This window comes from Bubalus kerabau, chromosome 19 (genome assembly GCF_029407905.1).
Source record: "Bubalus kerabau isolate K-KA32 ecotype Philippines breed swamp buffalo chromosome 19, PCC_UOA_SB_1v2, whole genome shotgun sequence".
Lineage (NCBI taxonomy): Eukaryota > Metazoa > Chordata > Mammalia > Artiodactyla > Bovidae > Bubalus > Bubalus kerabau.
This window is the reverse complement of record NC_073642.1, coordinates 42,137,017-42,164,899: the sequence shown is the minus strand read 5'-3', so window position 1 is coordinate 42,164,899 and position 27,883 is coordinate 42,137,017. Positions and strand designations below refer to the sequence as shown.

Below are 27,883 nucleotides of genomic sequence, written 5' to 3'. Positions count from 1 at the left end.
ATAGAAAGACAGACACCATACTGAGCAGAAACCGTTGGAGTAGAACACGATAATATGTTTCAAAAGACAGTTAGCTAACTCAGCTAACACTGACAATAGCTAGATCAGGCTGATCAAGTTTAGTACATTACAGTAGTAAAATTGAGACAACTGGGCGTTCTGTGCTGCCTGCTATGGTGCAACAGAAAGTACACTGCAGCCCCAGTAGAGAAGTACTTTCATCCCCAAATATTAAAACCTGAACCAAACCCAGTCTCTAGACCTAACTTCCAGCTTATGGACAATATGGAGGAGAAAGGAATATGCTAAATAATACAATAAAAATGCAATCAGCCAAATGTGGGAAATTCTACAGGATAAATAATCTCTTCAACAAATAAATGATACAATGATGTGGGGCTGAGAGGAAGACAAATCCAAAAAAAAAAAAAACCCTAAAGATACAGCAAATAAAGGAAATATGTAGGTTTTGTTTGGATCCTAGTTTGAAATCACCAACTTAAAAAAAAATTTTTTTTTTAAGATAATTGGGGAAAAAAAAAAAGATAATTGGGGAAACTATGGACTAGGGATTAGACTGTATAATGGAATCACAATTTTATAGATGTGATAATGGTATTGTGGCATGTTGAAAAAAACAAAAGGTCCTAGTGTGTTAAAAATACTTGGATAAATATATGCCAATGAAATAAAATGATGCTTGGCATTTACTTTAAAACATTCCCAGGGCTGGGCATGGGAAGGAGTGTGAGGGAGGCCGTGAATTCCGTTTCAGGGTATCTCTGAGCTTGCTGAGTATACACCATTAGCAAGGCTTACCCTCTTGAGTTGAAAAAAATTTATGGACAAGAAGTTATCACTGAAATTAAATGGTGATGGACATGTCCAAGAAGTCTTCGGGGATTTGATTCCTATATGAATCATGCAATATATGCATGTGTGGAGATGGCAACTGGTAGGTGACAGAACAATAGTGGAATGGCAGTAATATAAGAAACTTGTCTCATCATTTTTAGAAACCTTGGAATGAGTATAATTCACATATATAACACTGTATAACGCTGTATAACACACACAGGTTGTGTCTATCAAGGAAATCAACTGCTTCCACATGTCCTATCTCTAAAGGGCTGGACTTACTACCATATAAAAATCAAGCAGTGTATATTTTCACAGTAAACTTTTTGTTAAACTTTTCTAATAGTCAAAAAAATTTCTCACTCAGAAAAAAAAAAGTGGAATAGGTGAAATAAAAATGGTAAAATATTGCTAATTGCTGAAAATGGCATTTTATTAGACTTTTTTCTATTTTTGCATGACTGAATCCAAAATTAAAAAGTTAAATAAAAAAGTCTACACACAATACAATTTATAATATCCAATTACTATATTGAAAGCTATAATACAACAGGAGGAATAGGAGTTATTTTAATATGCTCAAAGGAATTCTTGAATCTTTTTTTGTAGGATAATTGTCATGTACTTTAGGTTGGTCTATTAATAGACAAAACTAGAGGTTACCATCTTTTAAAATGTGTTGTTATAAAAAAAACAAGTTTCTGTGAATGTTCGCCAAATTTAAAATATTTTCCAAAGAAAACACTATCTTCAGCAGAGATTGCCGAGGCAAGGTGTCCGTGTCTGGTACTATTCTTCTGAACCTTCTCTCCGCTGCCGCCACAGGAGACACACCACATTTCCAAGACTGTTAAATTATTACTGAGGAAAGTTTTGGCAATGTCCCATTGTCACACTTTCCTGTCATCTGGTTCTCATGTTTACAGACCTGGTCTTTCATTTTAAGCCAACGTTCAGGAGGAACTGGGTTCTTGGCAATCCTTTTTTTTCCCTTCAGTTTTGACATCTCTATGAGTTAGCTATTATACAGTATTATCACAGCCTACTGCCTTCTGACTCATATTACCCGGGAGACAATTCAGGGATGAACCTGGATTGGAATTTTATATGGCATGCTGAATTTCCTCGTTTTGATGCCTATCTTTCTATAATCTGCAAAGATGCTTTGCCTTTTCTTTTCCACACAATACACTAAATATTTGAATAGTTCAAGTATTGTGCATATATTTTTATACTTTTCCTAGCCACAGGCAGCAGCTTTAATGAGAAGTAGGTATCTGATCTTATGCAGGTTAAACCATGGTGCAGGTCAAAGCTGCCTTCTTTTCTGTTACTTCTGCACTGCAGTTTGCTCTTTTGGTTTTGGAACACATGTCAACTTTTTTCTCAAAGATCCTTCTCTAGGCTCTAATACTGGTTTGTTGTCTATATTTATAAATGTAAATACTATACAATTTTCCCAAGTTACTGAATCACCCCCAAACTACCTTAAAAGTGATTTCAAAAGTGCAAATAATTTCTGAGCCAGAGATAGTAAATATTGAATCCACTGACAAGACAGGAGGAGGCAGAATTGTGAAAGAAAATTTTATTTTTTGTTTTCAAATAAACATGTACACTCACTGATCTAAGAGTAGAAACACTTCCTATTCTACCAAGAGCTGTGGAAGTGACCCAGAACTCTTATTTCCGCTTTCTCTCTTCATGGAGATAAGAATATTGTCACAATCTTTTCAGATGATGGAAAAAGATGACTAGACCAGTGACTGTGAACCAGTCTGAGCTCTTTGTTAGACGGATGTCAGGTACATAGCCAGCAAGGCATGAAACTGGATGTTCAGGTCCGTAACTATAGGAGGTTATAAAGTTCTCCAAGTCAGGGTCAAAATACTTTGTACATCAGGTATTGCAGTAATTAGGGAGAAGGTATCTGAGTGTAGGCCACTCTGATTTTTTTAAAAGCCAGAATTCCTTAACATACTTTTGCTGATATATGCACATGAAATATTAATATGACAAGTCTCTTTTGGGTCAGATGTAATAAGCACACAGGTGTCTAAGATTAGCTAGTGGGGAAAAAAGACCCTTAAAATTCAAAATTGACTAAGGACATAAATAGGCAGCCATTCTTGAAAATCAGCAGCTGTATGCTGAAACTGGGAGAATCAATGGGAGTGGAGGAGGGATGATCAAGACTGACGAAATGATACAACATATAGCAAGTTTCAAAGGTTGATACTGAAGACAGGAAATGACTCAGCCACAGTTGAGGGAGGACATTCCAGTCAGGTGAGTTGTAGGTGAACTTGGAAAAGCTTATTACCTACAGAGGCCAAGATTCTAGGAGCTTGCTGCAGAGTGTCCACAGAAGCCATGTACACAAAGCACAATCAGATCAGATCAGATCAGATCAGTTGCTCAGTTGTGTCCGACTCTTTGCGACCCCATGAATTGCAGCACACCAGGCCTCCCTGTCCACCACCAACTCCCGGAGTTCACTGAGACTCACATCCTTCGAGTCAGTGATGCCATCCAGCCATCTCATCCTCTGTCGTCCCCTTCTCCTCCTGCCCCCAATCCCTCCCAGCATCAGAGTCTTTTCCAATGAGTCAACTCTTCGCATGAGGTGGCCAAAGGACTGGAGTTTCAGCTTTAGCATCATTCCTTCCAAAGAAATCCCAGGGCTGATCTCCTTCAGAATGGACTGGTTGGATCTCCTTGCAGTCCAAGGGACTCTCAAGAGTCTTCTCCAACACCACAGTTCAAAAGCATCAATTCTTCGGCGCTCAGCCTTCTTCACAGTCCAACTCTCACATCCATCCATGACCACAGGAAAAACCATAGCCTTGACTAGACGAACCTTTGTTGGCAAAGTAACATCTCTGCTTTTGAATATGCTATCTAGGTTGGTCATAACTTTCTTCCAAGGAGTAAGCGTCTTTTAATTTCATGGCTGCAGTCACCATCTGCAGTGATTTTGGAGCCCAGAAAAATAAAGTCTGACACTGTTTCCACTGTTTCCCCATCTATTTCCCATGAAGTGGTGGGACCGGATGCCATGATCTTCGTTTTCTGAATGTTGAGCGTTAAGCCAACTTTTTCACTCTCCACTTTCACTTTCATCAAGAGGCTTTTGAGTTCCTCTTCACTTTCTGCCCATAAGGGTGGTGTCATCTGCATATCTGAGGTTATTGATATTTCTCCCAGCAATCTTGATTCCAGTTTGTGTTTCTTCCAGTCCAGCGTTTCTCATGATGTACTCTGCATATAAGTTAAATAAACAGGGTGACAATAAACAGCCTTGACGAACTCCTTTTCCTATTTGGAACCAGTCTGTTGTTCCATGTCCAGTTCTAACTGTTGCTTCCTGACCTGCATACAGATTTCTCAAGAGGCAGATCAGGTTGTCTGGTATTCCCATCTCTTTCAGAATTTTCCACAGTTTCTTGTGATCCACACAGTCAAAGGCTTTGGCATAGTCAAGAAAGCAGAAATAGATGTTTTTCTGGAACTCTCTTGCTTTTTCCATGATCCAGCGGATGTTGGCAATTTGATCTCTGGTTCCTCTGCCTTTTCTAAAACCAGCTTGAACATCAGGAAGTTCACGGTTCACATAGTGCTGAAGCCTGGTTTGGAGAATTTTGAGCATTACTTAATGGTGTAAAATATATTTTCCCAAAAGAGGAGATGATTTTTGTGCCTTTTACTACTAGTACTCAGGACAGTTCTGGTCATTGAACCTCAAGAGACAATTGGTACAATGGTAGCAAAACTGATAAAAATGATTGAGGTGAAGAAAAAATATTTACATAAGTCCAGTCTGAATTTATGTTATTCATCAAACATTTATTGGGGATTTCACTGTGCCAGGTACTGAGGGTACCATTATCAACAACAGAGGCATAGAGGCATAGGTCCTGCCCCTCCAGGAGGTTACAATCTGCAGATAAATGACTATGATCTGGGAAGAATACGGTTTAGGACTGCATTTTGGACATTTATGAAACCATAGACAAAGTGAATATAGAGAAGTTCAACTGGAATTCTTCAAATAGAGAGCACAAGAGACAGTTTTAAGACAGATCTGGACCAGAATTTGAGGAAGTAAGAGAGCTTAGTGCTAAGTAATTTACCTAAAACTAGACTGGAAAGTCTGTGAAGGCAGAGATTATGTCTGTCTGATTCTCAGTCATCACCAAGGACTAACAAGAGTATCTGAAAAATAGCAGCCAATTCAGAAATTAAAAAAAAAACATATATATATATAAAAGTAAAGATTTATAGTACCTGGTATGTGCAGGTCTTCCTTTCACAGTGTTTAGTATGAGTGTTACTGAGGAATACATATATAGACAACTTAAATACCTCGTACACTAACAAATTGAAGGATAAAAACCATATGATTATCTCAATAGATGCAGAGAAAGCCTTTGGAAAAATTTAACACCCATTTATGATAAAAACTCCCCAGAAAGCAGGCATAGAAGGAACATACCTCAACATAATAAAAGCCATATGTGATAAACCCACAGCAAACATTATCCTCAACTGCGAAAAATTGAAAGCATTTCCCCCAAAGTCAGGAACAAGACAAGGGTTTGTTCTGACAAACAAGTTTGAACTGACAAACAAGACAAGGGTGCCCACTCTCACCACTACTATTCAACATAGTTTTGGAAGTTTTAGCCACAGCAATCAGAGAAGAAAAAGAATAAAAGGAATCCAGATAGGAAAAGAAGTAAAACTCTGTTTGCAGATGACATGATCCTCTACATAGAAAACCCTAAAGACACCACCAGAAAATTACTAGAGATAGTCAATGAATATGGTAAAGTTGCAGGATATAAAATTAATACAGAAATTCCTTGCATTCCTATACACTAACAATGGGAAAACAGAAATTAAGGAAACAATGCCATTCACCATTGCAATGAAAAGAATAAAATACTTAGGAATAAATCTACCTAAAGAAACAAAAGATCTATATATAGAAAACTATAAAACACTGATGAAAGAAATCAAAGATGACACAAATAGATGGAGAAATGTACCATGTTCATGGATTGGAAGAATCAATATAGTGAAAATGAGTATACTACCCAAAGCAATCTATAGATTTAATGCAATCCCGATCAAGCTACCAATGGTATTTTTCAGAGAACTAGAACAAATACCTTCACAATTTGTATGGAAATACAAACAACCTCAAATAGCCAAAGTAATCTTGAGAAAGAAGAATGGAACTGGAGGACTCAACCTGCCTGATTTCAGACTATACTACAAAGCTACAGTCATCAAGACAGTATGGTACTGGCACAAAGACAGAAATATAGATCAATGGAACAAACTAGAAAGCCCAGAGATAAATCCATGCACCTATGTACACCTTATCTTTGACAAAAGAGGCAAAAATATAAAATGGAGAAAAGACAATCTCTTTAACAAGTGGTGTTGGGAAAACTGGTCAACCATCTATAAAATAATAAAACTAGAACACTTTCTAACACAATACACAAAAATAAAAACTCAAAATGGATTAACAATTTAAATGCAAGACCAGAAACTATAAAACTCCTAGAGGAAAACATAGGCAAAACACTCTGTGACATAAATCACAGCAAGATCCTCTATGACCCATCTCCCAGAGTAATGGAAATAAAAGCAAAAATAAACAAATGGGATCTAATTAAACTTAAAAGCTTTTACACTTCGAAGGAAACTATAAGCAAAGTGAAAAGACAGCCTTCAGAGTGGGAGAAAACAAGAGCAAATGAAGCAACTGACAATTAATTTCAAAAATATACAAGCAGTTCATGCAACTCAATACCAGAAAAATAAACGACCTAATCAAAAAATGGGCCAAAGAACTAAACAGACATTTCTCCAACAAAGACATACAGGTAGCTAACACATGAAAAGATGCTCAACATCACTCATTATCAGAGAAATGTAAATCAAAACCACTATGAGGTACCATCTCACACCAGTCAGAATGGCTGCTATCAAAAAGTCTACAAACAATAAAGGCTGGAGAGGGTGTGGAGAAAAGGGAACCCTCTTACACTGTTGGTGGGAATGCAAACTAGTACAGCCACTATGGAGAACAGTGTGGAGATTCCTTAAAAAACTGGAAATAGAACTGCCATATGACCCAGTAATCCCACTGCTGGGCATATACACTGTGGAAACCAGAACTGAAAGAGACACATGTACCCCAAGGTTCATCAAAGCACTGTTTACAATAGCTAGGACATGGAAGCAACTTAGATGTCCATCGGCAGACGAATGGATAAGAAAGCTGTGGTACATATACACAATGGAATATTACTCAGCTATTTAAAAGAATGCATTTGAATCAGTTCTAATCAGGTGGATGAAACTGGAGCCTATTATACACAGTGAAGTAAAAAAGAAAAACATCAATACAGTATATTAATGCATATATATATGGAATTTAGAAAGATGGTAACGACGACCCTATATGCAAAACTGCAAAAGAGACACAGATACAAAGAACAGACTTTTGGACTCTGAGGGAAAAGGCGAGGGTGGGATGATTTGAGAGAATAGCATTGAAACATGTATATTATCATATGTAAAACATATGACCAGTCCAACTTCCATGCATGAAACAGGGCACTCAAAGCCAGTGCACTGGGACAACCCAGAGGAATGGGATGAGGAGGGAGATGGGAGGGATGTTCAGGATGGGGGACACGTGTACACCCACGGCTGATTCACGCCAATGTATAGTAAAAATCACCACAATATTGTAAAGTAATTAGCTTCCAATTAAAATAAATTAATTTTAAAAATAAATAAATAAATAAATGTAGTGAGTATTAGGAGTTCAGCATGGGATACTATTACTAAGATAGGGTCTCTAAATAATAAGCTTCTTGGAGGAGGAAATATTTGAGTTTTGAAGGAAGATGGGAAGGAAAGCCAGTTGGGTACAGCATGTATTAAATTCTTGGAAATGAAACAGCGTAATACATTTTCAGAACTCAAAATGGTGCAGTTCAGCTGGAGAGAAGAATGGGGTACCATGATGATGTGATGGTAGATTAGGCCATAAGATGGACTTTTAAATGCTATGCTAAAATTTGGGCTTTATTCTAAATTTGGTCATCATTAATACAGTGTAACCAGGGAATGACAGGATCAGACCTACCTTTTGAAGATCACTCAGACATCAGTGGTAGTGGAAAGTGGGTAAAGAGTAGAGGTGGAAAGGTTTAAATTAAGACATGTATGAAGATAATGGGAGAGATATAAGATAATACTGAGAAAGGGATTGGAAGGTACTAGAATGAAGGACTGCCAGGCCTCAGGTTTGAATGCAGTGCCACTTAACAGGATGGGTAATAGAAGTAAGTTTGTTGTTCTGAAGGTGGGTGAGGAGGAAAAATATAAACCCAGTCTTTATTTGAGCTTGATGTACAATCAGGAAATGTTAGTGGGTATATTCCTCTTTTTTTGATGCCAATGTAAGAGAGGTCAGCCACATCTTCTCACAAATTCCTTTTGGTGTATAATAGGTCTTGAGGCAGTATAGTGTTTGTTAACTTTTTACCTGCTATGAGGCCCCTTGAAAAAGAACAAGATTGAATAAGCTAGTTGTATGTTAGTTGCTATAAAATGGAGAGATAGTTCTTAATGCTGTGATCTCAGACCTTATTTCATATATAAATAAAATATGGCAGCAAGGGTAAGAAGTCCAATCTGCTTTCCATTAAACAATAATAGCAGTAAAGCAGACATGACAAAACAAGATGTATCACTTTATCTCTGAATTACACTCTAAATGGTCGTGAAAATTTTATTGGTAGTAGAGAAGAAAAAAAAATAATGCAGTGAATTTTATATGCGATTTCCTGGCACAGCTGTAATTAATGAATCTTTTCTCTTAAGTTGTTAAATATTTTTGTCCTATTTTTTAACCAAATGATTATTAGCTACATTAACTTTTAGAAGCTTACTAGTTCATTAAGAATGTTTCCTGGCAACCTAAGCACACAAAAACACATATTATAGTACTTAAAAAGATTAACCTTGTCTTTTATGTGTATATTATATTCACTCAAACAACCAAGAAAAACATTTTTAGCCACTCATCTAGGATTTTGTCTTCACAATGCTCTTATTTTCTATTTCCATCAAAAGATTCTGCTATGAACTGTTTATAATAGCCTGGACATGGAAGCAACCTAGATGTCCATCAGCAGAGGAATGGATAAGAAAGCCCTGGTACATATACACAAGGGACTATTACTCAGCCATTAAAAAGAATACATTTGAATCAGTTCTAATGAGGTGGATGAAACTGGAGCCTATTATACAGAGTGAAGTAAGCCAGAAAGAAAAACACCAATACAGTATACTAACGCATATATATGGAATTTAGAAAGATGGCAACGACAACCCTATATGCAAGACAGCAAAAGAGACACAGATGTATAGAACAGTCTTTTGGACTCTGTGGGAGAAGGCGAGGGTGGGATGATTTGAGAGAATAGCATTGAAACATGTATATTATCATATGTGAAACAGATCACCAGTCCAGGTTCAATGCATGAGACAGGGTGCTTGGGGCTGGTGGACTGGGATGACCCAGAGGGATGGGATGGGGAGGGTGGTGGGAGGGGGGCTCAGGATGGGGAACATATGTACACCCATGGCTGATTCATGTCAATGTATGGCAAAACCACTACAATATTGTAAAGTAATTAGCCTCCAATTAAAATAAATAAATTATAAAAGAAGATTCTGCTATGTATGACAGTATTTGTGAGCCCATTCACTTCTACAACGTCTGTTAATCAGCCTCCTTTAAGTTTTCTTTCTCCCTCTACCCATTATCAAGATCTAAAGTTTTTCACCTCCCCTTCTCCCAAGAGAAAAATGACTCCTGCTCCTCTCTCAAACGCCCCAAACACAACCCACCCCAGAATTGGAAACCAGGGAGGCAAAGTGGTACATGCTGCAACTTGCGACTGGGAGCACAGACTTTGGAACCAGAGCCCGGAGACAGGGAATCAATCTTCACTTCCTGGAGGATCTGGGCTATTTGTCAAAAGAGAACGTCCCCAAAGCCCCGGGAACTGACTGGTGCTAGGAAACCAGAGAAAAAGCGGGTGACAAGCAGAGAAAGAGGCCCGATCCTCTGGGACTGCCAGAAACACGCAAGGAATGCAAAAGAAACGTCAAGAATCCGGGACCGGCTGCGGCCGGCTAGAAGGACCACTCAGGTTAAAACCCAACTCCGAATGCAGGAGCGCCGCTGAGACTCTTGAGTGGGAAACGGCGCTGAGGGGGTTGACTGAGCGAGGGAAACCCACTCCTGGGAAGGCAGAAACCGACTCCCTCCCAAATGTCGGAGTCGGTGACCCACAATCCGGTCGCGGCCACCAGACACCTCCGCCGAGCCTGGGGGCTGGCCTAGGGGCGGGGCCAAGCTTTCTCCGCCTCTAACGGCAGGCCGACTGCGTTCTCAGTACGCCTGCGTAGGGTGAGGCCAGACTCTATTTGGCTAGTAGGCGAGCGGCGGCATCGGCGTTCTCTACCCAGCATGCCGCGCGGGAGCGGCGGCCCTACGTCTATCCCCTTCCCAACCCTGCCCCCGCTTCCCACTCCCGCCGCGGCCCCCCCTTCCCCTAAAGTGAGTGAGTGAGACGGGCAGATGGAGGAGGGACTGTAATGGCGGCGGCCGGCAGCTCCCTGCTCTGACCCACGGCAGGCATACAGCAACGACCCCCTCCCTGCCCCTCTCTCTGCCGGCCTCCGCCCCGCCGCTAGCGCGGGGCCACCCTCTCCGGCCCTTCCCCCAGCCGTCGGCGTCTCGCCCTGCGCCCCGGCCGGGGCCCCACACACAATGGACGAGCTCGCCGGAGGCGGTGGTGGCGGCCCGGCGATGGCGTCCCCTCCACGGCAGCAGCAAGGACCCGGGGGGAACATGAGCCTTTCGCCAGGGGGGAATGGAGCGGCGGGCGGCGGGGGTCCTCCGGCCGCCGAGGGAGCGGGTCCCGCGGCAGGCCCCGAGCTGTCCCGGCCGCAGCAATACACTATCCCAGGGATCCTGCACTACATCCAGCACGAGTGGGCTCGGTTCGAGATGGAGCGGGCGCACTGGGAGGTGGAGCGGGCCGAACTACAGGTACCTCGCTGGGGTCGGTATGCGGGACGGCTGCGGCGGCTGGGTTCCCGGCCGGGGGTGGGGGGGTGGGGCCGGGACTCCCCTTATTCGGAACTCGAGGCCTTGGGAGACCGAGAGGAACCTACCTGTGCGGCTCGGGGGGCGATAGTCCTGGAGACGGCTCTTCCTAGAACCCCCCTCCCCCTTTCCCGCAGAAGCTTGTTACCCAGACCTCACTGGCTGCGCGGTGCGGGCTTCCTTGGAGCAGCCATTTTGGCTTTTAGTATGGCGTCTGCGGGGGCTCCTCCGGAGGCGTTCTGCGCGGGCCTCCGGGGTTTGGGGCCGAGTTCCTCTCTGTGGGAGAATCCGGCGTGGGGCTGTCGGGCACTGCGCTGGCTCCTGTTTGTGCCTCTTAAGATGGAGAACCCTAGGAGAGGGACTGGGTTGGGGATTTTACCACCTTTTCCCGGATCACCCCCCTGTTTCCGATTTGGCATGACTGCCCCCCCCTCCCCCGGAGTTGGGAGCCCTTACTCTTTGACAGCCACGCTTCTTTCCAGGGCTGCTGCCGCTCACAATGGCTTGCGGCTGACCAATGAAGTTTTCATTTCCTACCGCCAACTTTTAAGTACCTTTTTACCTGGGATGCTGCCTTATTCACTTCGATTCCCTTTGAGTTCGTCCTTAGTGACTGACTCATCAACGCTGCTCTGTACTTTTTCTTTTAAAGTACTCTTCACCAGGCCTTCCCCTCCTCAGTTCCCGTCTTTACACACGAAAAGCCAAACCAGACTATCTGTGCCGTCTTGAGGAAACGATTGAGAAAAGATTTAATGTTAGCTTGGAGTAAAACGTATTTGTTTCATATTACCAGCTCGCACAGGGGCAGCAGAGTTAAATATCGTTAGGAACCTTCATAATTGAGCCGGACTCGGTCTTAAGGTGAAACTTTTGAGATACTGGTTCACCTAACTTTTGGAAGATGTTGGTAGTTTAAGAGCTTATGTCTTGGATTTCAGAAGAGCTACATTTAAAAGGATTGTTCAGCTCTTTCGCATGTTTGTGTTTATTTTAAAATCACTTTCCAAGGCAAAGTTAGGCTTAGAAGGAAAAAAGCATGCATGTAAATAGTGCTGCACCTGTTCTTCAGACTGCTGTATATTTAGAGTGTATGTGGTATTTGTTCGCTGATACACATGTCATATTTGTCTGGGGTGAATGATTAGGGAAATGTAGTGTTGAAAGAAGATTGCATTAGCTTAAAAGGGTTGTCCTCAAACAAATACATACATCTTCAGTTTGATATTGAACCAGTCGACTTTTTGTCTCTACAAAATGGGGAAAGTCAAACTTTTAAAAAGTAAAAAAGCAGATATTTTGACACTTTATCAAAAAGTGAATTCACTTTATCAGGTTGGCCGTTCAGTGTTTTAGTGCTTTGATGTACTATTGGGCTTTTAAAAATATAACATGTCAAGTGTTGTTTCTTTTGTGTGTGCTCTGCTTTAAAATATCTGGGACATACAAAGTTCTCTTGATGAACAACTTTCTATTACACCATGTGCAAACAATATTCAGTGTGAGGCATTTATTTTTGAAAACTGCATTTACAAATGCACTGAAGCCTAGGCTCACTAAATAATACTTCACCAGTCCCTAATACAGTGTTTATAACCTTTGTACTGTTGTGGAAAAGCTTTAATTTAAACACTTTCTAAGTTAGTAAATGCATTAGTCATTGGTAAGCTTCACAAAATGTCTTACTTGTGTCTGAATTAGTCAAATCTATGCAACTTGAGATCTATATTGTTTACCTTAGCTTTTGGTTTGCCTTCTAATTCTCCTCTTGACAGAATTCTTTTAAGGAAAATTTGTTTTGCTTGCTTGCTTTCAGCCTATCTACTGTTGTTGGCACATTAGTTCAGATATAGCCATTTTAAACTTTTTGTTTACTTACTTTGAAGAAGTTCTTCGGTGTTTATCTAGACTCTTGATTCCCCCCCCCCCCAGAAATTTTTATTATTTCACACTGATTCTTTTGGAACAAAATGTTCATGATTGTGTGTTTTTGTTTATATATTTCTCTTTTATTGGGCTACTTAGTTAATTTAGAATATTGAATTTGTTTTACATGTCTAAAGTCTTTAGTAAGAATGCTTGTGAGATGTCCATTTTAAAACGTATGAAAAATGTATTGGGAGAGTTTACGTGAAGCATGAATAGATTTAAACTGTAAACTTAGACTTAATTTAAGAAAGATAACATAGAAATAAGATAACTTGCATATCATTTGGTATACAGCCTTGAATATACTGTTCATCTATACATCAAGTGTTTAGTACTAAAACTATTCAATAATGACTACCAAGAGACTAAGGTATACCTCCTTTTGATGTAAATTTTCAATGTGGATTTTATTTTTCCTGGCTTTGGAAAGGTTTTTAAACTAAAACTTTGCAGTCTGGTTCTCTTTTCTGTAAAAGGAACTTTGGATAAAGTTCCTTCTTAGAAGATTGGAACTAAAGCAAAGAATGTCTTAAAACTCTTATTTTTGTGACGGTTCCTTACCTGGGACTCAGGTAAAAGCTTTGTTATGTTAATAAGGCTCCAGGACAGTGATTTCTAAGTGAGAGTGCTACTGACAATCACTGGTAATCCCCTCTGCCCCAACCCCCCTAATATGCAGGCCTCTGTTTCATCTTCCAGAGATTTGGATTGAATTGGCCTAGGAATTGGAAAAAAAATGGACTGTTTTTAGGATTCAGCCAGTTCATATTATATAGAATGGAACTGCCCTTTCATCAGTATTTTAAACTGATGAGGTTGATACCATTCCTGTTTTACAGATTAGGAGACACACTTCAACAATGTAAGTAACTGTTTGCTAGCTGTAAGTATTGCAGCCCAGATTTGAATCTGGGTTCATCTGAATCCAAAGCCTTTGGTCTTCTCACCACTCTTGAAACCGCTCTTATTGTCTTGGTATTTTTTGTAGAAATAGAATCTGACTTACAGTTTATTATAGAGATGTGGGTTCAATCCCTGGGTGGGGAAGATCATCTGGAGAAGGAAATAGCAACTTATTTCAGTATTCTTGCCTGGGAAATCCCATGGACAGAGGAGCCTAGTGGGAAACTGTCCACGGGGTTACAAAGAGTCACACGTGACTTAGCAACTAAACAACAACATACAGCACCACTGCAGTCTGTTTCAAGAGTTTTATTAAGCCCCCATGACATGGGTAGGTCTAGTTATGACACAAGTGATAGGTAGAAGATATAGTCCTGGTATTTGTATTCTAAAATTACTAATTCTCCAGCAAATGTAAACTTTTAGCGTTTGTGTTTGCATACTCTGGCATACAGATTTGTGATAACTAGACAGATATTGCCACTTAAAGATCTTAATAGGAGATATTTCTCTCGGACATAACTTGATTTCTTCCTCTTGAATTGGGGGCAGTAGGTGTTTCTCTTCTAATCTATTATTGTCAGAGTTTCCTTTGGATAGTCTAGAATAATGATTTGCAAATCCTGTTCCTTTTTTATTACAAAATTTTTGTGAATCTACTATGAAATTACAAAAAAAATAACAATATAGAGATTTTTCATTAAAGTACTCCTTTTATTGAGAGTTTCAGCCTTCATAAAGTCTTGTTGTTATGCACTTTTTCTATTTCAAATGATGGTGACAGTAAAACAAAAATTATTTGGTAGAATTAAAAGTCCATAATCTTATGTCATATTCTCCCTGTTTTTTAAGTCTTGGAAACAAAAAGTCTGGGGACCATTAATATATAATTCTTTTCTCTATTTACTTTTTAATCCTGTATAATCTTTTTGCTCTATTGTCTCATTACTCCCGACTGAGCTTAATAGGACACTTTTTTCTGTCGGTGGTTGACCTTCAAATTGCCAAATCTTGCTGCCTTCTTACAGATCATAAGTACTTAACCAGCACTTTCTGCTGTTGACGGGTCTTCCTCAAAATCCTTTTCTTTGGCCACTACTCTGTAATCCCTTATTTTCCTTTTGATCTACTTATCATCTTTCTTCATATGTTTCTTCTACTTTGGTTTCAGTTATTGTTACCTGGGTTTCTGGTTCTTTTTACAGAAATACAGAGTGGGTTTTTTTTTGTTTGTTTGTTTGTTTGCTTGTTTGCTTTTGCTAAGTGTTATTCCAGTGCTTTAGTATTTAGTCCTTAAATCCTAAAAACCCAATGAGTTGGGTACAGTTGGTTTCTCTTGTTATTTTGTTTAGTTTGACGCTAGGCTTTTGGGCCCAGAGGTTAAGTAATCTAAGAGTAGCAGAGCTGGAATTTAAACCTAGGCAGGCTGCCTCTGGAAGCCATGTTGTTAGTTACTACTGTATCTTTGACTTTCAGATATCTCAGAAATATTTCTAACTTTCTGTGTAAATTGTCTGCTTCAGATTCAATACATCCATTATTTATTTCATCTCAAATGCCTGCCTCTTCCCCCCCACCGAGGCGCACTTAACTTGATCATTCTCCTTTATTCCCTGTTTTTGTTAATGTTTATTATCATCCTTCCCATTGGTAGATGCTAAAGAGATCAGTAGGTTCTTCTAAAAATGTTGAGTCTTTGGGTTTATTGATTCTAGTATGACTATTCAGTGAATATATTTGAGTGTTAACTTTGTGCTATGTACTGGATATATAATGATGTATGAAGCAAGGAACTTGCTGCTGTTGGAGATTGTACTCTAGATATAATAAAATGTGATAAATCAGAAATTAACAGGATGTTGAGAAAATAAATATAATGGGAAACCGTTGTAGATAGTGAGCTTTCACTAAGCAATTATTGAGCAGTTTTTATATGCCAAGAATTATTTTAAGTTAATACATAGGTTGTTGTTTGTTTTCAGTCACTAAGTTGTGTCCAACTCTGCAACCCCATGAACTGCAGCATGCCAGGCTTCCGTGTCCTTCACTATCTCCCAAGGTTTGCTCAAACTCATGTCCATTGAGTCAGTGATGCCATCCAGCCATTTCATCCTCTGTTACCCGCTTCTCCTCTTGCCCTCAGTCTTTCCCAGTATTAGGGTTTTTCCAGTGAGTCAGCTGTTTGTATTAGGTGGCTGAAGTATCGGAGCTTCAGCGTTAGTCCTTTTTTTTTTTTTTTTTTCAGCGTTAGTCCTTACGGTGAATATTCAGGGTTGATTTCCTTTAAGATTGACTGGTTTGATCTCCTTGCTGTCCAAGGGACTCCCAAGTTTTCTCCGGCACCACAGTTGGAAAGCATTAATTCTTCAGTGCTCAGCCTTCTTTATGGCCCAACTCTCACATCCATACATGACTACTGGAAAAACCATAGCTTTCACTATATGGGCCTCTTGGCAGAGTGATATCTCTGCTTTTTAATACTCAGTCTAGGTTTGTCATAGGTTTTCTTCCAAGGAGCAAGTGTCTTTTAATTTTGTGGCTGCAGTCACTGTCCATGTTGATTTTGGAGCTCAGTAATATGAAATTTGTCACTGTTTCCAATTTTTCCCCATCTATTTGCCGTGAAATGATATGACCAGATACCGTGATCTTCATTTTTTGAATGTTGAGTTTTAAGCCAACTTTTTCACTTTCATTAAGAGACTCTTTAGTTCTTCACTTTCTGCCATTAAAGTGATATCATCTGTATATCTGAGATTGTTGATATTTTTCCCAACAATCTTGATTCCAGCTTGTGAGTCATCCAGCCCAGCATTTCGTGTGATGTACCCATAACTCATTTAATTTTTGTGAAGCCTCTATGGGGATATGGATACTTTTAGATCTCAAGTATGAGTATTCCAGAGGAAAACAACAGCATTAGAAGAAGTTCTGAAGCAGGAAAGATCTTCACTGGACGTGTGAACTTTACTATAGTGATTCAAGGGACTATTTAATATAGATAGTCTCAGTAGCCTAATACATGTATTTTAATTTAGTGATTGTTAATTTTTTGGAAATAGTCTTCTTTGCATATAGACTGAAAGCTTTGGAGCTTTTTCTAGTTAAAAAACAAATTTTTTTGGCTTTTAATATCTTTGAAGCCTAGCTACTGACCTGAGGAAATAACCCTGATTTAATCCGTGCTTATAATTCCTTTACTACCATTGTTTTAGTTCAGAATGTTCCTTCTGCGTGATTTCTCTGGAGAAATCTAGCACTTTTCCTCCATATATGCTCCTCTCTTAAAGAGTTTATCCTTTATATTGTAAGTATGATTGGATTATATATACTCTTGCTTTAATTTTTAAAGATGATGGAGAGTTTTAAACAAATTCAAAAATAACAGTTATCAGGACTTCCCTAGTGGTGCAGTGGATAAGACTCTGCCTGCCAATGCAGCGAACGTGGGTTCAGTCCCTGGTCTGGGAATATTAAGCCATGCTGCAGAGCAGTTGAGCCTGTGCACCACAACTACTGAAGCCCTCGCTCCTAGAGACCGTGCTCTGGAACAAGAGAAACCACCGCAGTGAGAAGCCCAGAAGCTGGCAACGAAGAGGTGCCCCCGTTCACCACTAGAGAAAGCCATAGCAAAGCAGTGAAGACCCAGCATAGTGAAAAATAAATACCAAAAAACATATATATAGTTATCTGTGACCACCCATAAACTTGTCACTCATCACTCAGTAACAACTCATGACTAGTCTTATTTTACTTATACTTCTGTCCACTACCCTGTCCCAAATTATTTGGAAGCAAATCCCAGAAACATGCAATTTCATCCGTGCATATTTCAGTATATATCTACAAGATAAGGACTTTAAAAGAGAATTGTAGTTGCATCACCAAATTATTAATAAAAATGAGTAATTTCTTAATATTATCAAATACCTGCTGTTTGAATACTAGTTTTAACACTTGTCTTTGAACAGTTTGTTTGAATCAGGATCCAAATAACACATTGTGATTGGAACCACCCCCTCCATCTTTCTTCCTTTTCCTTGCTACTTTCTGTTGAAGAAATCAGTCTTTGGTCCTGTAAAGATTCCCAGAGTCTGTGTTTTGCTGCATGCTTCCCTAATACAGTTTAACACATTCCATTGTCCTGTTTGTTTTCCCCTGTAATTTAGTTAGTTGGATATAGGGGCTTGATCCAAACTGGCTTATTTTCTTCTTCTTTGGTGGGGTCTTAGAGGATGAGAATATGTCACAGCTGGTGATGAGGTCTTCTGTCAGTAAAGCACAAAACATCTTTCCTGATGTTAGCTCTTGATGCTAAGTAACTTGGTAACATTCATCCATTAGGGCCACCCTAAGTTCTTAAAAAACGAAATTGCAATATAATTCACACTTGTCCCGCAGTATCTATGAAGTGAGTGGTTCCAGGACTCCCACACCCACCTTGCCCCTCTATCTCTGGATTCTGAAGTCCTTTATAAAAAATAGTATATTTGTATATTCTTCCTATAACTTTAAATTACTTCTAAATTACTTAGAATACCTAATACAATGTAAGTAGTTGTAAATACAATGTAAATAGTTGCCTGAAGTTGCAAATTGAATAAGTTTTGATTTTTGGAACTTTCTGAAGTTTTTTTTTTTCTGAGTATATTCCATGCACAGTTGGTTGAATCGACTGGATGCAGAACCTGTGGATACAGAAGATTGACTACATTTCTGTGGTTTTTAGTATATGACTATGTTGTGTCTTCATCATCACTCTGTAACCTCAAAACATTTTTATCACATGCAAATGAATGCAGTTTAGCAGTTAGTCCCTATTAGCAATTAGTCCCAATTTCCCCTTTCCATTGGCAATCACTAATTTCTGTCTCTATAAGAATGATTTTTATATCTCAAGGATTTGCCTATTCTGGACACTGTATATAAAAGGAATCACAGTATATAGCTTGTGAATAGATTCTTTCACTTCAGGAAATGTTTTCAAGATTCAACCACGTGTAGCAGATAACAGTACAGTATTTCTTATTATGGCTGAATAATATTCTATTGTATGGATATACTACATTGTGTCTGTCAGTTGGTGGATATTTGAGTGTTTCTGTTACACTTTTTACTAACATATATGCACAAGTTTTTGTGTGAATATATGTTTTCAGTCCTCCTATTATATACCTAGGAATGGAATTGCTAGGTCATGTTCAACTTTTTTGAGGAACCTGCCAAAATGTTTTCCAATGTGACTGCCTCATTTGCTTGCCTACCAGCAATGCACGAGGATTCCAGGGCCTCTGTTACTTTTTTTCAACTTTGAAATGTATTTTTCTTATTAAAAAAGCATTTAAAAAAAAATGCCTTTTAATTGTTTTTTTTTTCTTTTTTTTTTTTGCAAGTTGTGTTTTCTTTCTCTCTCATAGTTTAGTTTTTAGATCAATTTTGTTTAGACTTTTTTTTTTGTTTTGTTTTTTTGTTTAGACTTTAGTTTTTAGGGCAATTTTGGCTTTATAGCAAAATTTAGCTGAAAGTACAGTTTCCATATAACACCTTGCCCATCAAAACCTCCCCTAACATTAGAAGCTTTACTGGTGTGGTACATTTGTTAAAATTGATGAACCCAACAGTATCAACTAAAGTCCGTAGTTTACATTAGGGTTCATTTTCTGTCCTGTGTATTCTTCGGGATTTGACAAATATATAATCCCATGCATCCATTTTTATGGTAAACAGTGATTTTTCACTGCCCTAGAAAAGGCAGAGGAATCAGAGATCAAATTGCCAACATCCGCTGGATCATGGAAAAAGCAAGAGAGTTCCAGAAAAACATCTATTTCTGCTTTCTTGACTATGCCAAAGCCTTTGACTGTGTGCATCACAATGAACTGTGGAAAATTCTGAAAGAGATGGGAATACCAGACCACCTGATCTGCCTCTTGAGAAATCTGTATGCAGGTCAGGAAGCAACAGTTAGAACTGGACATGGAACCACAGACTGGTTCCAAATAGGAAAAGGAGTATGTCAAGGCTGTATATTGTCACCCAGTTTATTTAACTTACATGCAGAGTACATCATGAGAAATGCTGGACTGGAAGAAACACAAGCTGGAATCAAGATTGCCGGGAGAAATATCAATAACCTCAGATATGCAGATGACACTACCCTTATGGCAGAAAGTGAAGAAGAACTCAAAAGCCTCTTGATGAAAGTGAAAGTGGAGAGTGAAAAAGTTGGCTTAAAGCTCAACATTCAGAAAACGAAGATCATGGCATCCGGTCCCATCACTTCATGGGAAATAGATGGGGAAACAGTGTCAGACTTTATTTTTTTAGGCTCCAGAATCACTGCAGATGGTGATTGCAGCCATGAAATTAAAAGACGCTTACCCTTGGAAGGAAAGTTATGTCCAACCTAGATAGCATATTCAAAAGCAGAGACATCACTTTGCCAACAAAGGTCCGTCTAGTCAAGGCTATGGTTTTTCCTGTGGTCATATATGGATGTGAGAGTTGGACTGTGAAGAAAGCTGAGCGCGAAAGAACTGATGCTTTTGAACTGTGGTGTTGGAGAAGACTCTTGAGAGTCCCTTGGACTGCGAGGAGATCCAACCAGTCCATTCTGAAGGAGATCAGCCCTGGGATTTCTTTGCAGGGAATGATGTTGTAGCTGAAACTCCAGTACTTTGGCCACCTCATGCATAGAGTTGACTCATTGGAAAAGACTCTGATGCTGGGAGGGACTGGGGGCAGGAGGAGAAGGGGACGACAGAGGATGAGATGGCTGGATGGCATCACTGACTCGATGGACGTGAGTCTGAGTGAACTCCGGGAGTTGGTGATGGACAGGGAGGCCTGGCGTGCTGCGATTCATGGGGTCATGAAGAGTCGGATGCGACTGAGCTGAGCTGAGCTGAAAAATCCCTTATGGTCCATCTATTCCTTCCTCCCTAACCCAAATGCATGACAAATACTGCTCTTTTTATTGTTGTTTTGTTGTTTGGTTTTAGTTGCACCAACCAAAACCACAGTTGTGACTTGCAACTCCCAGTTCCCCAAACAGGGATCGAACCTGTGCCCCCCTGCAGTAGAAGGGTGGAGTGTCAACGGCTGAACTGCCAGGGAAATCACAACTAGTGCTCTATTTAACTGTCTTCCATACTTTTGCTTTTTCCAAAAGATCACATAATCAGAATCATACAGTATGTAGTTTTTTCACATGGACTTCTTTGACTTGGTGGTGTGCATTTAAGGTTCCTCCTTAATTGTTTTTTTGTGGCCTGATCTTTTTAGTCCTGAATTGATATTTCATTGTACATTTGTACCACAGATTATCTGTCTCCTCACCTTATTGAAGGACCTCTTCGTTGCTTCTAAGTTTTGGCAATTATGAGTAATTGCACATCAACATTTACTCGTAATTTAGGTACATAGCAAGGAGCTTGATTGCTCCAGTGTATGGTAAGAGTATGTTTAGTTTTTTAAGAAACTGCCAAACAGTTTTCCAAAGTGGCTGTACCTATTTTGTATATCAGCCATCACTGAGGGACAGTTTTTGTTGCTCCGTATTTCGTCAGCATTTGATGTCAGTATTTTGAATTTTAGCTATTCTGATAGGTGTGTAGTGATACCTTGTTTTAACTTTGAAATTCCCCTAATGACATATGGTGTTGAGCACCTAATTTGCCATCTGTGTGTCGTCTTTGGTGAGGTATCTGTTCAGAGCTTTTGCCTTTTTAAAAATTGAATTGTCTGTATCGCCTCTTGACATTCACAGGATGGAATGGTGTTGGGCATTGTTTCCAGTCATTGATGAGTAATTGTTCAGTAAGTGGTAGTCATTACTTATAACACCTATTAATCTTAAAAGGTGCTTTAATGACATAATTTAAAGGAACAAGTAATTATAATATCACCTTCCCTTTACTTCTTCCAGTGAAGCTACCAAAGGCAATGATTAAATTTATTTTATCTGAAGATAAAATAGTAGTCTCTAATTGTAAGTGAGTAAGATCTGTGGTGTTTCCAATACCTAGTTAATAATCATGATACAGATTCTCACAGTTGTTAACTGGTCATTGTGATTCAGTAGTCTGGAGGTGGAATCTGTGTTTTTAAAACGTATAGCTGGTGATTCTGATACTCAGCCAGATCTGAGAACCTGCAAGATAAAAGTCACTTAAGGATTTTGGTAGAACCCAGTTCTCTAACCTTTTTCCCTGTTAGATTAACATTGGTTCTACTGATAGGTTAAGCGAGCAGTATATCACCGCTTCTCTGCACTCACAGTGGCTTGCACTGTGTATGTTTACATTATTGTGCTTTTCTTTTTTTTGTTTTCACTTCCTGCTTTCTAGTACATTGAAACTACTTGTTAACAAGAACTTACTGGATTTTGAGTATGCTGCAAATTTTTGTTGGATTGATTTGAAACACTATGGTTTTGATTACATAGATGAAAGCAGTATGTGTCCATAAAAAGAACTGTTTAAGAATAACACTCGTTAATGTTTTTTAAACTATTTATTTATTTTTATTTGGCTGCACCAAGTCTTAGTTGTGAGCTGTGGGCTGCAAACTCTTAGTTTCAGCACATGGAATCTGGTTCCCTGACAGAGATAGAACTTGGGCTCTCTGCATTGGGAGGATGGAGTCTTAGCCACAGGACCACCAGGAAGTCCCACACCTGTTAACATTTAAAGAGTGTCTTCTGTACGTTGGGAATCATTCTAATTTTTATGCCCTCCCTAAGTCATAGGTAACAAGTATTTCTGTTTTAGAAGGAAAAATGGGCAAGAGTTTAAATGACTGGTTCAACATAAAACAGTAAACAGGTAATGAATCCAGGTGCTGCTGAGTTGCTTTTGACCAGTATGTTTGCCATCTTAAGGTAATTCTGGGACTACCTCAGTAGTAAAGAATTGTAAACAAATGACTAAATGAATAGGCTCAGTGTCACAAGATTTAAAAGGCTGTATGTAACTGAGCAATTATAAATGTGTAGTGAAATTTTGGATCATCTTTAGATAGACTTTGTAAAAGTTTTTAAAAACGTTTCAGACTCTTTATTTTTTGAATAGTTAATACATGGTTCAGAATTAAATCTGTGTGTACCATGAGCCTGTCCACCCTTAGTTCTGCATTAGTAACCACTTTCATTAGTACTAGATGTATCCTTCCAGTGTATTTTTTCTCTTAAAAAATATTTTTATTTATTATTTTTGGCTGTGCTGGGTCTTTGTTGCTGTGAGGGCTTTCTCGAGTTGTGGTGAGTGGGGGCTACTCTTCCATGTGGTACGCAGACTTCTTATTGCAGTGGCTTCTCTTGTTGCAGAGCACAGGTTCTAGGCACATGGGCTTCAGTAGTCACTGCTCCTGGTCTCAGTAGTTGTAGCTTGTGGGCTCTGGATGGTGGACTCGGTCGTGTTGAAAAGGCTTCGTTGCTCCACAGCATGTGGACTCTTCCCAGATCAGGAATCGAACTCGTGTCTCCTGCATTGGCAGGCGAATTCTTAACCACTAGCCCACCAGGGAAGTCCCGCCTCCAGTTTCTGTGTCAGATAGATGTGAACAGATAGGTATACTGATTTTCTTCTCTTTCTGATACAACAGTTCATAAACTATATACCTATTTTTCACTTTGCATTTTCATTTAACGTTTCTTGGAATTTGAAGTCTGTTACTGGTGGGCTGACATCTATGGGGTCGCACAGAGTTGGACATGATTGAAGCGACTTAGCAGCAGCAGCAGCAGTGGAGAATATTCTTGATTTTTTGTTTTGTTTTGTTTTAATAGCAGCTGCATAGTAGTCTACTTTGTGTACATGCCATAGTTGATTGAACTACCCCACTATTGTTGAATGGTTGTGTTGAAGTTTCAGAAAACATTTGTATCTGGTTGTTGTTGTTTTAGTATTTATTTATTTATTTGGCTGTGCTGGGTCTTAGTTGCGTTGTGTGGGATCTAGTTCCCTAAGGATTGAACCCTGTCCCCCAGGCCACCAGGGAAGTCCCTGCACTGTGTTCTTAAATGTGTGAGCAACCAGCCTTCTGCCTCAAAATAAACTCAATTATATTGCTTTTTTGTTTTGTAATAGTTAAACTAAATTTTGTATGATGCTTTGTTGGCTTGCATTTAAGTCTGAATTTTAAGTTAGGAATCACAAATGTTTTAGCTTTGAAAGCCATTAATTAACCAGTTCTATTTAAGCTGTAAGTCTGTTACTGAAGTCCTGAGGAAATAAGGAGTGAGAAAGACAAAACAAAGAAAGATGAAATAGGAAAAAAGGGGGTGGGTGGATGAGAAGAGGAATAAACACAGTGATAGAGAACAATGGATGGGTGTGTATAACATGCCACCAACAGTTGTCTCAGACGGTAAAACTATTTCAGTTCAGTTGCTCAGTCGTGTCCGACTCTTGGCGACCACATGAATCGCAGCATGCTAGGCCTCCCTGTCCATCACCAACTCCCGGAGTTCACTCAAACTCATGTCCATCAAGTCGGTGATGCCATCCAGCCGTCTCATCCTGTCGTCCCCTTCTCCTCTTGCCCCCAATCCCTGCCAGCATCAGAGTCTTTTCCAATGAGTCAACTCTTCGCATGAGGTGGCCAAAGTACTGGAGTTTCAGCTTTAACATCATTCCTTCCAAAGAACACCCAGGACCAATCTCCTTTAGAATGGATTGTTTGGATCTCCTTGCAGTCCAAGGGACTCCCGAGAGTCTTCTCCAACACCACAGTTGAAAAGCATCAATTCTTCGGCTCTCAGCTTTCTTCACAGTCCAACTGTCACATCCATACATGACCACTGGAAAAACCATAGCCTTGACTAGACGGACCTTTGTTGGCAAAGTAATGTCTCTGCTTTTGAATATGCTATCTAGGTTGGTCATAACTTTCCTTCCAAGGAGTAAGCGTCTTTTAATTTCATGGCTGCAGTCACCATCTGTAGTGATTTTGGAGCCCCAAAAAATAAAGTCTGACACTGTTTCCCCATCTGTTTTCCATGAAGTGATGGGACCGGATGCCATGATCTTCGTTTTCTGAATGTTGAGCTTTAAGCCAACTTTTTCACTCGCCTCTTCTGCTTTCATCAAGAGGCTTTGTAGTTCCTCTTCACTTTCTTCCATAAGGGTGGTGTCATCTGCATATCTGAGGTTATTGATATTTCTCCCATGGCCTAAATTAACCTTTGTTGGTTTTTCCCCCCAGAGTTTTAAAAAGTAGACCAGACTTTCATAAGCTTATATTAAAAAAGAGAGGGTGGGGTGCATTTGAGATTCTAAAAAGTATATAATTACACATCTTTATACTTTGCATATATCAGCATACCCTGGTTATTTTGTTCTTAATATTTACTGTAACTTGTAATTCTAAAAATACTCCCCTCCCTCTTTAAGACTGATTGTAAACTTTTTGAAAGGAGGGCTGTTATCTTTTTTTTAGAAAAGTCATGTATACCTAATGTGACAGTAAAGGGTCTGGCACATAATGGCGGTAGTGGTTGTGGTTTTGTTGCTAAGTTGTGTCTAACTCTTGTAACACCATGGACTATACCCCATCAGGCTCCTCAGTTCATGGGATTTCCCAGGCAAGAGTACTCGATCCAAGGAGGTTGCCATTTCCTTCTCCAGGGGATCTTACAGACCCACGGATTGAACCTGTGTCTTCTGCATTGCAGAGGGATTCTTTACCACTGAGCCACCAGGGAAGCCTCATGATAGGCGTTTGCTAAATATTTGTTAAATCAGTGAAGTTGCTGAGGACATTGCACTTAAGTTGTTAGATATGAGAAACTGAATTGTAATTTTTGTAGTACGTAATAGGGAAAAAAGCCCACCATATAGAGATAACACCAGTAGTAAATGACTACTCTTCCCTTATCTTCTCATTTGATATTGGGATGAAATCAAACTTTGTTTTTTATTATAAGGTATTCAAAATACTTTTTATTATAAGGTATTTAAAAAAAAGTTCTGTCTCCCCCTTGTGGGAGATAGAGTAAGAGACATCCCAACTTCAGTTAAAATGAATCTGTGCTTGGGATTAACGCATGGGAGTGGGGGTTACTGTTTTCTCTCAAAAATAGTGATGATTTTTATGAACAATGTTTAATGACTAGACAGTGCTTATGATAAGCTAGAAAGCAGAGGTTCATGTTACATGTCAAATCAGCTATGTTAAAAACTATATTGAACAACGCAGTACAAATGTTTTAAGATAACCTTTGTGATCTTTGGGTCGTAGGATTATTGGAAACTTTTCTGTTTCCCTTATTTTAAAAAAAAAAGGCCCAACAAACATTATAAGGTACGTATTTTCTTTTATTGAAACAAATATTTTAGAAATGAATTGTTTCTTTATACATATGTATAAAGAGAGGAGAGGAAGAGAGGGAGACACAGACACTGTTGAAGGATGTTTTATCATCAAACAGCAAGTTGAACTTGGTACTTATAATGAGTTATCTTTTCCCCATTTTCTTTTTTGATTGATTTCTTTAAAAGCTTAACAAATACCATTATTTATTCATGAAGATTTTATTTTATGATGTTTTGAAATTTTTTTGGGTGGTTGGACTTAGTTGCTTCTATTTATTTTGTACATTTTTTACATTAGTTTTTAACTTTCAGTTATTGTTAAAGTAATATATGAAAGTAAGGCTACAGAAATGTCAAATATAGTGACTTTTTTGATAGTCTTAGTTTTCTATGAACAACACTGCTTTTGGGTGTATATCTTTTCAGAACTTTTTCTCTAAGTAGTCCCCTTTTATCAGCAAAAGGTATATTCTAAGACCCCCAGTGGATGCCTGAGTCCGTGGATAACGGACCTAACCCTGTATATGCTGTGAGGGTTTATCACACTTCTCAAGTCTCCTTTTACCATATTTCAATATAGGTAATAAAGTTAGTTAAATCATTAGCTTTTATGTTATTATGACCATACAAATAATGAGTCTTGTATAATAATTGATGTATAATTTGTGAGTCAAAAAGTGTACTATGAGTCCTGTTTCTTTTCTGTAAAGTTTTTGTTTTCTTGGAGTTACTTGCACCCCCCCGCCCTCAGCTTTTTTAAAATTTGCTTAATTTCCTGTGTACCTATTGCTGTTTTTCTAAAAGCTTTTACTAATCTGTCAGGGTTTTCAGACTCCAGCACATCACATTGTCTGTAAGTTCTGCCTCTTTTTGTGAGGAATTGGAGTAGGGAGAACTTACTTCAGAACTGTCATTCTCCTTGCTCTGATCTAGACTTTTGTGTATAGTTACTATTCTGAAATGTCTGCCCTCTTAATAAAGGGGAATCCCCTGCACCACCACCACCCTTCCCACCCCTCCCCCCTACCTTTTTATATTGGCTCCCTTTATGCCTCCTGTTTGGCTTATTTAGTCCTTTATTTGGCTGAAATATGTTATCTGGTTGTTTCTTGAGAAAAGTTGCACAGGAGGTAAATTTTAGGGACTTGTATCTTTTTAAAGAAAAAAAAAATCTGTTTTATTTTCATACTTGATTGGTAGTTTGACTAGAAATAAGTTTCCATCAACATTTCGAAGATATTAGAAATAAGTTTCAAAGACATAAGAAATAAGTTTCCATCAACATTCGAAGACAAGAGAATGTCTTTGAAATTTCTTTTGTCTTTGAACTTTCAGTATAGCTTTTGAAAAGTCTGATGCTGTTCAGATTCTGGTTTTTCGTTTGCTTGGTTGCTCCAGGCCTTGGCTGTGGCATGCAGAATCTTCAGTCTCCATCGTGGCATGAATGATCTTTTAGTTGGGGGCGTGGAACCTTTAGTTGCTGCATGTAAACTCTTAGTTGCATCCCATGGGATCTAGTTTCCTGACCAGGGAGGGAGCTTGGGCCCTGTGCATTGGGAGTGCGGAGTCTAAGCCACTGAACCACCAGAGAAGTCTCTGTTCAGATTCTTGATCCTTTTTTTTTTGTATGTGTTATTTGAATTTTTCTAGGTATCTTTTGTTTGTA

General features: G+C 39.2%; 2 protein-coding genes across 5 annotated transcripts in view; one reads left to right on the top strand and one right to left on the bottom strand.

The window, feature by feature from the left end:
• The window catches only part of AP4S1 (adaptor related protein complex 4 subunit sigma 1), a 51,339-nt gene extending 39,626 nt beyond the window's left edge, over positions 1 to 11,713 (bottom strand). The window contains exons 1-2 of the mRNA XM_055556105.1: positions 11,655 to 11,713; positions 11,140 to 11,420 (exon numbers count right to left, since the gene is read on the bottom strand). The gene's annotated coding sequence lies outside the window, so the exon portion shown is untranslated. The remainder of the gene's footprint in view (positions 1 to 11,139; positions 11,421 to 11,654) is intronic.
• STRN3 (striatin 3) overlaps positions 10,528 to 27,883 on the top strand; it is a 105,808-nt gene continuing 88,452 nt past the window's right edge. For all 4 annotated transcript variants that reach the window (XM_055556101.1, XM_055556099.1, XM_055556100.1 and 1 more), the window contains exon 1: positions 10,528 to 11,014. In XM_055556101.1, the coding sequence (XP_055412076.1) occupies positions 10,733 to 11,014 (282 nt within the window). In that variant the 5' untranslated portion in view covers positions 10,528 to 10,732. The remainder of the gene's footprint in view (positions 11,015 to 27,883) is intronic.